At 40.4% G+C, this 13,040-nt stretch overlaps 1 protein-coding gene across 1 annotated transcript in view; it reads right to left on the bottom strand.

Moving 5' to 3' along the window:
• The window catches only part of hipk3b (homeodomain interacting protein kinase 3b), a 48,678-nt gene extending 36,939 nt beyond the window's left edge, over positions 1-11,739 (bottom strand). Inside the window, exons 1-2 of the mRNA XM_084541269.1 lie at positions 11,223-11,739; positions 1,674-2,994 (exon numbers count right to left, since the gene is read on the bottom strand). Coding sequence (XP_084397395.1) covers positions 1,674-2,994; positions 11,223-11,295 — 1,394 coding nt within the window. The 5' untranslated portion in view covers positions 11,296-11,739. The remainder of the gene's footprint in view (positions 1-1,673; positions 2,995-11,222) is intronic.
• Positions 11,740-13,040: the final 1,301 nt, after the last annotated feature.

The following is a 13,040-nucleotide window of genomic DNA, read 5'->3' as shown; positions in this document are numbered from 1 at the left end:
ATGTTTCAAGAAGATCACATCAAATCCTGCTGAAACATAAGCATGAACGTGCCAAGAACATCTTTTGGCATAGTGAAAACAACAGCTACTCCTCAGCATCAAGCTGATGCGGTGATGACATCCCATTCTTTGTAGGATGTCATCAGAGGGAAAGATCCCCTGGCATTCTAGAGAGAACAAGGGCTGCTTACCTTTTATAGCAAATGTTGCGAGCTAGTGTGCATGTGTGACACCAGCATTTCTTATCCTTTTATAATGTTAATTTAATGACTTTGCAGTTAGTCTCTGTAATTTAAACGCAGTCCTTCTGGAGGTTCAAGGACCTTTAGCAACACATATAGCGATCTCTAACAAATGCATGTGTATGATGAATGCTCTCCACAGCAATGTTAATAAGTGTACATCGGGCACTTGCATTCATATTTCCTAACATTCGACAGAGCTCACAGCTTAATATACTATCATCTGTTTGCATATACAAGGCTTGAACGGCAAAACAACACTTGAGATTACAGCTATGCCTGTAAAGTGTGAGCAAAGTTTATGTGAAGAATGAGACAATCAGAGGCCAGCATAAACCAGTGCCCACATTAAAAATTAAGACTTAAATGTTGTGGAGTCACCATGTTATTTTGATTGTTGCATCTCCCGTTCTCTCATCAGTTCAGTGTAAAACACTTCAGCTGTGACATGACATGGTCACTTGCATGTTCACTGTGTCCTCAGAGAGGTGGGACAGAACAATACAGGTACTTACAGTGTAACTGGTTGTATGCTGGGCAAATACTGACTGTTACAGTGCCTTCCACTGCAGCTTTACAACTTATGCAAGTTTCTCTGCTTGTGTAATTCTATCGTCTTATTAACTGAGTAAAAACAATATACACTTTACGTAACATTAACACACTAATATGCATCTTTTTTTTTTACAGAACCTTTTTCCATCTAACAAGCTATGGGTACAAAACAGCTTACTTCTTATCATCTCTATGCAAACTACAGAAAGGTACAGACCAAACAATGAACTGGGTCACTCCTGATTCTTACACAACAGCCGATACTATTTCAGGCTTGTTTTTCTAACCGAAGTTCTCATAGCATAATGCCAAAGGTAATTTCTCCTGTGGTTTTGCCTAGTGCATGTCCAATACCATCAGATTTACAGGCAAAAATATTCTACGTTTCTTGCCGTGTCATACCCCAGCCTGTGACAGCATATTTGTGTCCAACGTGGCATTCCGCAATTTCTGTTTCAAATTTTCTCGGCTTAATCAAATTGTACACACTATGTATTAAGATCAGCAGCCAAATGTTTGCCTATTCATTTTTTTAATCACAACATAATTTCTCTAAATCCTCTCAACTCCTAAGACCAATGCAGCTCCACCCTACAATTAATACAATAAGTCAATGATACATTTATTTTTACTTATTGTGTAAACGTCTGTTTTTCAGAACATATTTATCGTTTCAAGGCAGCAGGGAGACATTTTTCCATCTGTGGTATGTGGCTCCAAAATATGCAGGATGTTGTGCAGCATGGGAAACATTTCCTTGTTTTGCTAAAGGAAGGACATTGTTAAACTAACTCGGCCTGGACAATGTCAGAAACAGCTCAAACTTGCTCTTTTTAAAAAAATGGTGAGAACCTCTTGATACTTTTTTGTACTCACCTATAGTACCGAGACTGGAGGTACGTGGAACACACTGCTTTGGACACGTGACTGGCCGAGCCAAAGTCTATCACCTTCACCCTGTAGGGTTGCCTCACTGGGTCCACCAGCATTATGTTCTCCGGCTTGAGGTCTGCGTGAATTAGACCCATGCTCTTCAGCTTTTTCAGAGCTGTAGCTACCTGCTGTAGCACAGGCCTGATCACTTTCAGTGGCAGAGGGCTGAACTTATTCTGCTTCAGGAAATCGTACAGGTTCTGCTCAAGCATCTCAAATACCAGGCAGGTGTGGCTGCGGTGCTGGAAGCATTCAAAGGCTCGCACCAGGTTGTGCTCATCTGCATTCTCCCCACTCAGACGAGCAAGGATGCCAACTTCAATCTGACCCTGCCGTGCATATGAAGGGTGGTTCTTTAGGATCTTCACAGCCACTACCTCACCCGTGCCCCTCTTCCAGCACTTTACTACCTGGCCGAATGTGCCACGTCCCAAGAAATCCAGCACTTCATAAGTATTCTTCATGGAACACAGGACTTCATGTTGTACTACCTGATAGTCCCCATCTCCTCCTCCCGCCCCTGCTGCTGCACCAACTCCCCCATGCCCCACACCTTGTTTGGAGGGGCCCCCTCCAGCCCCCACAGCCGCAGGAGCGGTCACGGCTGCATTCCCCACATTCGTCGTTTGCAACATGGCAGGCAACATTGACAGTTCCTCCACAATCTGCATGGTGCTCCCGCGGTTATCCAGCTCCTCACTCTTACGTTTCAGCCCACATCGCTGAGCGCTGTCAGCTGAGTTCAAACCTCCACAGTCCTCTTCTTTGTCACCCTCCTCCTCTCCGCTTCCCTCACCTCCTCCACTGCAGCCCTCTCCCCTTCCCCCTCCTCCTGCTCCTGTTGCTCCACTGCTGCTCCCACTTGCTATGTCTGTCTGCTGCTGCTGCTGCTCCTTGCCCTGTGAGTGGACAACGCCTGCCTCCTGCCGCTGTTGGGCCACGTATAGGCCTGGGCCTGGGCCTGGGCCTCCTCCTCTTTTACCAGGCTGTTGTCTCTGTACGCCACGCACTACCACTGTCTGCACCGGGTACTCTTGTCCTCCACACACTTTCAGGCCCACTGCCAAGTCTGGGTTCACAAACGAGTGGGCTTGTTTAGTTGGGTGCACGATGCCAAGGGTTCTGTTCAGATAAGTCCGCGGGTGTGCCCTCTCATGGTACACACAGCTGCTGGGCTCAACTTTGAGTTTCTTCACACTGCTAAAGGCACTTGTCTGGGTTTGATAAATGTGTGGTGGGTAGACCAAGACTTGTGAGGCCATACCTGCAGAGAAAGAATAAAACAAAAGGCAATCAGATCCACAGCATCATGTGCCATTTTATCATGTTTCAATACTTGGTGCCATTTTTAAAAAAGCAAAAACATATTTAGCAATGCAAAAACATAGTTAATTGAAAAACAAGGAATACGCTACATCCCCACAGTGTTTTCCTATCTTTTGTTTGCTCGTGGTCAAGGGTAGCTTTAAGTTATTTTGTCATTTTAACTACTCATACGTGATGACGTCACAACTTCTCCACTATCATCCATCCTCTCTTCAACACAACCGTACACGTCGAATGGATCGCAGAAATAAGAGTGGAGTACATCCGAACACCTTCTCCATCTTGTCCTATCCACATAATCCCACCAACACCTCCACACAGCAGATGACTAACTTCTCAAAGGTTTGCCTGACCTTTTCCTGCCATTTCCATGCATCCTACTGCAGGTTTCTAGGCAACCAATAGAGAAGGAGAGAGGATGAGAGACAGACAAACAGAAAAATAAAGTCACAAAGCATCATTAGGCCCACGTGTCCAATTACCCAAGACATGGGTTATTCTTCTCTCTTCCCCCATCATCTGTGTGCACGTGTGTTTGAAGGAGGATAAAGCACTTCATGCTCATGGACACAACCATGTCATATTCTGAAATTTAATTAGAAAGAAAAATAACGGTAATCTTTGAAAATCATAGTCAAAAGTGGCACAGTGACCTTATCAGAGTCTGTGTCATACTGGAGTCTATGGCCTACTTTCATAATCAGGGAACATTTACTGAGACACAAACCACTGGAGTCCAAAGGTCCCCATACTTTAACAACACTATATTTACAGAATGGTGTTTACCTAAAAACCAAACTGAAGAAATCTTAACCAAAGTTCTGAGTGTTGTTTATTATTGAGCCAGTCTTACTAGGACCATTTTCATTGTAAGCTGAAAATGAACTGCTCATAAAAATCTAAAGAGACACACAAGGTTTGGGCTGTTAGTACTCCTGTTAGCCTCCCAAAATAAATATCCCTGACGGAAAGCCCACTTGTGTTGTGATAACACCAGTGCTGTGAGCTATCCCTCTATTCTGAGCATCACGATAAGGTCAACCTATTCTCTTGATAGCTCTTTGCACAATCACACCCTGTGTTACTGTTTACCATCCTCCCTGTTAGAAACACCTTATCAAATTATCCTGAGCTTAAAAAGGCAACGATTAAAGTCAAATAACCTAAGTGTCCTGGGCATCCAGCCTGGAAGACAACCAGTCTCACAAACATTTTCATTTTGTTCTTCTTACAGTCCAAAAGCAGCCAGCGGGACTCCCCCGGCCCACAAAAATCGTTGGGAGCCGATTATGCCCAGGCGTACTGCCGGACCGATCATATCGTTTGGGCAGACTTTATGCGTAGAGTATTTACGCAAAGTAGTCAAACTGATCATCTAAGCATCATGTACTCAAGTTTGTTTAAAGCAAAATGGCTTTGATTGGTTGCTGGACCAACAAATTGTGTATATATATATATTTTCTCCTTGTCAGTTAAAACATGCCCCATGATGAAATCCAAATGGTATCTTTTTTGGACCAAGCTAGTCCAAAAGTATCTCAGTGTCCCTGATAAAACAACATTCAATACTAGGGCTCTTCCTCTTTACAAAAATGTGTTCACCAGGAAATTTTCTCTGACAAAACAGATGAGACTCTTGACCTAGTGTGTGGAAGTTGCCTTTAAAAACAACTTTAAAAAAATAAATAAATAAATAAATCACATAATACTAAAAAAAGATCTGACAAGTCCTGAAGTCCCTGCAGGTGGACAACACTTCCAAACAGAGTCTTAAATAACCATCTCTATCAATAAGAAGAACAAAGAGTCTTGCAACAGATGGTCTGGCCCCAACAGAGCCGTGATCTCAACATGATGGAGTCTGTCTGGGATTACAAGAAGAAACAGAAGACACAGACACGGAGGGATCACAGTGATCTTATCATTACCACAGCCACTTAAAGTATCCTCATCTAAAAACAGAAAATAACACTTACAGGACAGTTTACCACAAAACAATACAGCATCTTTGTTTTTCACTTATTGTTGTGAATCTGCAAACATATCTGAAATAAATCCTGAAAATTAAAAAAAAAATCATTCCAAGATTTGTGAAACCTATTACTTTATTTACATTACATTTTTGTCCATCTAGACAACACATAGACCAGGTCTTTAACTGCATATGAAACATGCAGGTCAGACTCAATGCAAACTTAAGATATAAAGAACTGTCCGGAAAATAACACATAATGGGCTTGATTATAAGTATAATTTTAAGGGGAACCGGTTATTCTACTTTAAATTGACTTGAATTCACAGATGCTAGTGGTGATACTCAGCGAACATCTGGCTCTGCAAGTGTACACATATAAGATACAATCCCAAAACTGCAGGCCCGTGTCCCTCTAAACTTGAAAACTTAACGTCACCACAACCTGGCGGCATGTGGCTCACTGTTGGTGATCTGTGGTGTCCCCGGTTCAGCGATTTCTTTGAAAACATACCGACAATACACATATTCTTAAAGATGAGAAGAAGGCAAAACCGGTGGCAAACACAGTAATTGGTGCTTGGAGCTTAAGATCCCAGGCAAAGGCAGAAACCAGACATCCAACGCTACATTGGACACACCCAAGTTAATTGCAGGAGTCAAAGTATAGACTTGCTCTCGGCACACATTCTGTTTGTCACCATAGTAGATAATCACTTTGCAGTACAGTTGGCATTCCACAGCTGCAGGTAAAACCATGTTTCAAACCTATCTCTCTAAGCCTTAGGAGTGGAAATGCTGTAAATGTCCAGAAATCCTTGATGGAACCGGGTGTCTGAACTTGGTCCACTCAAAACCAAATGAACAATCAAGATGTCTACATTTGAATAACAAAATTTATATTTGCCCGGCTTCAATAGAAACAGTAAATGTGGAGAGAGTAGAAGTATATCACAAGGATGTAAAATAGACAGCCTTTGCTGGTTCAAAGGCAAAAAAAAAAAAAAAAAAAAGGCAGCTGTTGCTATTATTACATCCTGAAGCCAGATACTCCCCTGGTCAGCCATGAGGCTCCTCATGTGGCATTGCATTACACCCCTCAAAGCTGCAGACCCTTTCTAGTAAGCCTGAGCTGCTAAGTAATTACTCAAAGTTGAACTTCTGACCTCCTCAAAATTAAATTAAAAAGGAAAATAAACACTCAACTCCTGTCAACAATGACCAAAAGGTAGTGACTGACTAAAACAGAAACTTTAATAAGTCACCAAAGGACCAACAGGTTATGACTGTCACAACACGTTGTGGGGGAGAAAGAAACACAAACTAATTTTCCGATCCAATTCTCTCATCTACTGAGGAAAAACATAAAATAATATGCTGTTATATTTCAATTTAAATTATTTCAAAAAGGTGAACAACCTAATATGGTTCAGTGTATGTTAAGGAAACTACTGTTGGAAGTGAACTATTAGCTAATATTTACCTGGATATCATGTCTATTTAGATCAAAAAAATAATATGTGCTGCTGCAGTGGGTAACTGTAAAATAGTTAATGATTTGTTTATAACATAAGCAGTTTCATATAACATCTAAACATCATTGTTTATTCCAAAAAGCTCTTTGCATCAGTATTTCTCATAAATGAGAGGCAACTGTACCTAAAATATGGGCCAGCGTGCTCTATACATAAACCCTAGAAGTCATTTAGAAACTACAGAACAAGTACTAGAAGCACTATTCATGGCCACGTTGCTTGACACTGTTCATTGTGAAACTGTTTTGTGGTGATCAGTGCGGCTTAGGCCCTGAACGTGTTTGTGACAAGCTACAACTAGAAATGTTTGGCATCCTACATCATATATTCACCAATGCCCATATTTGCACACACACACACACACACACACATATATATATATATATATATATATGGGCATTGGTATGCACATAAATGCACACACACATACTATTTTAAAATACATAACTACTTATTACAATAGCCGTAGCTTGCTCCATCCTTTCGGTTTAAGTTTGCACTTTTTGCTATTTGCACTTCTGTTTAAACTGCATTTTGTTGTGTATGTACCTGCACTATATGCAATGCCAAAGTTGAATCTTATCATATCAAAACACTTGCTTTAAGTATTCAGGCTTTTGTCAAGAGCCAGATAATCATGTAAGTGGTTTTGGTGATAAACTTTTTTCATCACCCAAATGATGCATTTCTGCGTCATGCATTCTGTTTGGTTGGTTCTGATTTCCCAACAAAAATGCAAAACTCTAGAAGAAAATCTATTTCTAGCAAAAACATGGATTAAAAAGAAAAATCAACCAAAAATAAAAACGTGATCTGCATTTATTATGGTAATACAATAGTATTATTCTGCTGGAACACTGTGTAGTATCAAAAGTAAACATTAGCCCAATAAGCTCTTCCAAGACACACATGATGACTAATGACAGAATGCATTCTAACATGTCCTAAAATCCAACTGTAATCAGGGCTTCTAGGTTCTGGTAGAAAGGACAACCACAACTTGTCAGTGTTCCAGTCAAAACTGAGATGACACCTTTCTCCGATGATTCTTTGGGACACCTTTTAAATGAAGAACTGTAGATTTATAAGCAATTATTGCAAACTAGTAAAGGACATGATCATACAAACTGATAAACGAGAACAAAAACAATATAATGTTATTTATACCAAACCTACAGCCACATGTAGAATAAAAAGATCAATGTTTTTTTAAAAAAAAAAAAAAAAAAAAACTGTTAATTAACATGAACACAAATCTTCTATGGTCTCACAGTTTTGCAAATGACACGATAGAAAGAACAGAGGAGGTGGAAGACTCCATTTAACAAAGAATTAATACTTTGTTTTATGATGACAACCAGAGCAATATATGTGACTAACTCAGACTGTTTCATCCCTCTGCACACCCAAAATCCTTTTCAAGAGTTAACAGACCCTTTTACCGTCAGGGTCTTTTCACGCGGCAGACTCCAAAAGTTTTTTTTGTCAGGTACAGGTTATTTTTCCCCTGCAGAACAACGTCATTTGGGCTACTCGTGACTGTCATGTTTTTCACCCAAGACATGTCTCCTATAATAATGTAATGAGGCTTCTTGGTTACTGCTATGTTGAAACAATGAATGAAAATGCAATTTTGTGACAGTGGAAATTAAATACCTACAGGCCTTTAGGCCCACTCTTATTTTTCTGATGTTTTTTGCCATCCCTTCAGGGTTAAGGGGTTGTCTCACATCCTGTCTGCACACTGTGGTGCTTTGCCTGTGTCTTGTGAACTTGATCTTCTATGCCCATTAGATAAAAAGGCCCTCTATTTTCAAAAGCATGTGACCTCATGGTATTTCGTCTGTGAACATATGACTATCATTTAGCAGTGTGCTCCTTGTTAGACGAGCTCCCGTTCACAGGCGCTATACTGTGTAGTTGACTATTACGCTGAAAGGACAGAATTTGGGGTGAAACAGCAGACAAAGTTCAATTGCTCGTATATTAAATTATATAAACCAGTAAAGCCAGAAGTGTAATGGCTACGTTTGCACTGTGAACAAAGCAACACTGTTCTCTCTCTTCTTGTCAACACGGTGGACACAGCAATCTTGTTTAATTAAACCTCATTGGATTTATCTCAGGACAAAAGTGTGCAGAGCCTTGATGTTTACATTCAGTGAGGGTATCACATGAGGACTGACCACCTACAGTCAGACTGAAACATGTATAATAAGTTAACACATCATACATGTTTAATAAAATCTGCACAGCTTTCAAAGCTAACCATGCTAGCACGGTATAGAATTTTCTTTCTGGGAGTATGCAAGTAAGTAGCTGGCAGTAATTGTTTGATTCACACATGCAAAGTCTAACCAGAACCCAGTGCTGCATACCAAAGAGTTTAGAACAAATACACGTACTATCATAGTCGTATAGTGAATGCTGTTTGAAATCACAAAGAGTACAAGTTAATCTACCTAATGATATGATTACAAAATTGCACAGTATGAGCATTTTTGTTTACAAAATTACCGTTTTTATCTTTACACCATAATCTCAATGACATACATGGATCCACCACAATATTAAGACCACCTGCCTAATACTGCGTCCATTCTTCCTCCCTGAAATAACAGTAATGCATTTTGCATTAAGGCTACCAGCCTACAACATCTTTCAAAGAGACATTAACAGCTGTCACTAGTTGCACACACTGAAATCCTACCCACACAAACAAGCATTTATATTGATTAGTAAAGCATTATTTATAGTGTCACACAAACTGTTACACTTATTAAGCCAGCCATGAACACACTGGCACATCAAGTTGTTTTATCTCACCAGTTTCTGGACCAAAAGCATCTAAAGTGCTACTAAGACCACCGGATGCATATAGGCAATAACACAGCGTGAGCTGGAGTAAAGGTTTTCTTCCTGAGATGACATACATATGCCACCCATCACCTTTGTGATTCATATTACAACACAACATGTTCTTGGTGTTCTCCCTGGCAACACTCAATCATCCAGTTTTGTTTACTGCCTTATGTCTATACGCACCCCTCAAGATGACATCACCCAGAAACCAGTTTGCTCTACTGCTGGTTACCACCCCCAAACCTTGCTTCTGTGGCCTTGCTGCTGATAGGCTAAAAGAATGTGACACACGTACAACACGCACGAGTATCAGTGCAAAGAGGAGTCACACAAACACAGCAGTACAATGATGTACTGTATGCAAAGGCTTCTCTGTATTCGCAAAGCAGCTGGTGATAGCTTTACTATCATCAACATTTTAGACATAATAGGCTTTGAAACTTGAATACCATCATACATCTATGCACTCAGATGCACATGGAAAAAAACTGACTAAAGTTAGTCCCCTAGTCTCTTTAGTGCTATTTAGATTAGGTAAGTGTTCCAGGGAAAAGTACAGCAACTTTTAGATCTACAAACCAAAGTGTAAATATTGAATTTCTCTTTCCAGTTTCACTTTTAGGGGGCCGGAAACTCCGAGACTGTTCCTGACGCATAAATAGCCAGTAATGAAAACAATCCTGCATAGCCCACTTTTACTCTGTCAGTGGTTGCTGGTTGTGTCCAATCATCGACTGTAAAATGTTCAAACGCAATGAATTGTTTACAAATCATAAACGTCGTCTGTAATAATAAAAAATAATAAAAATATACCACCGTCATTGTAGCAAAGAGCCACGCACATAATTACAGCTACCACACTATGATTAACCGGTCAATAGTTCCTACTTTGGGTTCTTACACGTCTTTGGTTTTCACTCTGTGATTCTCCCTGCTGAGGTGGCTCTGGTGAGCTGGCAGGTAGGTATGGAAAAATATATTTTTAAGACTGTGATGGTCCAAAAAGAAAGTTGTGGTCCACTACAACATAACTGTGTGAGGAAATGATCAATGGTGACTAAGGTATCTAACAATATCAACGCCCTGATAATATTTGTCACCAGTTTTCCAACCTGAATGAGGCTTGCAAGATTCATTATCACTGCTAAGAGAGTTTAAAAAAAAAAAACATAAAAAAAGCTGAGATCCTTCTAATATTACTTACTTAAAAAAAAAAAAAAAAAACACGTGGCATTGCAGAACGAATCAAACGTGTTACTGTGTGAATTAAAAAGTCTATTAAGTTTCTGTCAGCTATAATTATGGCTAAATCTGAACATGATTTAAGTCACTTATGAAGCCGGGTGTCGGCAACAGTAACACAGAACTAATAAATCACTCACCAGTTAAGTCACCCGGGCAAAAGAGTCAATAATTAATAATTAATAGAGACAGTGTTTTAATGATTTGACATTAAGCCAACTGTTAAACGAAATCAACGAGTCGCCTTGGCAACACCGAAATCACAAACACGTGAGTGATCGATGCACTCGCGTTAATTACCACCAACGTCATCAACGTCACTCTTTGACATGATAATGTAAATAATTCCTCTTCATTTAAATTTATTACAGCTATCCAAACTGCTGAGAGGGCTAGCCACGCACGACGCCACTAGTGAAAAGAATGAAACATTATACAGCCAAAAGCTCGCTAGCTAAGTTTGTAGCTAAGTTGCGACTTAGTATTACGTCACATTCATTTCAAATGTTAGGCTAAACAAAAAGCACAATTGACAGCCTTCGCACTACCACTTACCTTCACATAGAGTCACTATAAGTATGATCCAGGGCTTCTCTGAACATGTTATGGACTTATAAATCCATACCATGCACAGTTCGCCTGCATTGCTGCCATCTTGTCCTAGACGACAGGAAGGGAGAGCCCGCTCTCGGTAACGCCACCATCTCCCACATTTTAAACAATAAATAACTCTTGCATATGAGCGTCCAGGAACACCACACCGAGCCCGGATTGTAGCTACACTGTTCAAATTCGTCTCCGTCTTCTTTGGGCAATGTTGCCCATCTCTGAAAGGGTGTCCGTTACCCTGTCTAGACGTGCGGTTCCGCGGCCCTACCAGCCTCTAACATGTCCCTTTTCTCTAGCAACTGGAAGCAAATGTTTGTGAACTGACGGCATTGGTCAGACCAGAGTAATCGATCACAGAGCAGATACGTTCAAAGACATTGTGGAGTCCGAGAAATGTCCGAGTGGAACAGCATACAATACAGTAGAACGCAACAGGAAGATTACATCTAGAAAAAAAGGAGTAATTATTTTCATATGAAAAGGTCAATGTTTAGTAAACAAATGGCGAGAAGTTACACAATGTGTGTGTGCCTTCAAATGTTGAATTCCACGTGTTTTAAATGTGTATTTGATATACAAAAATCGACTACTCAATATTGAGGTATTTACAGAAACTAGGGGCTAATTCATGACATACTCCTATCAGCTTATCTCTACATTAGAAGACGTGTTTTTATATGATTACACAAATGAGTACAAAGCTGTATTTAAAACTGGAGACAATATCAATGCTGAACATGCTTCAATTATTATTCGCTCCGATTTCTTTCTTCTTTAGAAAAGTGCTGGCAGCTGAAGCTTCTTAAGGAAATATGTGGGCTGCTAAAGGTGAAATATATTGCTCAGACAGTCTGGAGGCACCCAGCTGACAAAAAAAGCTGCACATAAGCCCCTAATGTCTGAGAAGACCAGCTGTACTCTAATCCACCAAAAGGCATTTGTTTTGGTCTGTCCTCATCTGTCTCCACTCGAGTTACAGACAACAAACGGCCAAGCCTGGTCAGCTAGAAAGCAGGTGTGAACACCTCTTGTCTTACACAGATTATCTTGAGTAAACACAACTGGGTGGTAATAGGGGAACCAAAGTAAGTCTATGATAGAAGCTCCTTTAGCTTCTTGTAAAAGCCACAACAGAGAGTAGGGACATACTGAATTGTGTCCCTCTCAATCTTGTCCACAAAGACACTATCAACAACATCTTACACAGCTAGATTAGATCAGAACAATATTTGTAATATAACTCAAACCCTAGGTTTTCACTTCATCCAGCAAAGTTCAGAACCACCAAGACTCAATCTGGGTAAAACATATCAGGTGTTTAATCAAGGAAGCCTACTGTAAGCTGTATATATACAGGAGGCTAGCAGCTCTGAATGAGCCAAAGACCTGTTTACTTGAGCTGGAAAATTGCTCGGTGGTCTTTTGCTCTTGTCTGTTCGGGTGGTTTACACACATACAAGCGCGCGCTCTCGGCAGCTGTCATTTGTCTCCCCCTATCGGCCATCAAGGTGAGCAGCCTTATGCAGTGCAAAACGAGCTTTTGTTGTGTTCATGTTGATCGATGTTTTATGATTTTAGTACCCAGACCAAACCAAGTATAACACTACACACAACGTGTCTAACGGTTCATAACACAAGCCTAACTATAAGTTAGGGCATTCAATATGTATGTATCTAATACGCCCTGCGAGAGGCCTCCTATAGGCTAAAATGATAATAAAAAAAATAGTCCGCTGTTGAATAGGAATCATCTGAATGCACGTG

Source organism: Chelon labrosus (genome assembly GCF_963514085.1).
Source record: "Chelon labrosus genome assembly, chromosome: 3".
Lineage (NCBI taxonomy): Eukaryota > Metazoa > Chordata > Actinopteri > Mugiliformes > Mugilidae > Chelon > Chelon labrosus.
Note: the sequence above shows the minus strand (reverse complement) of the source record. Positions and strands in the feature narration are given on the sequence as shown.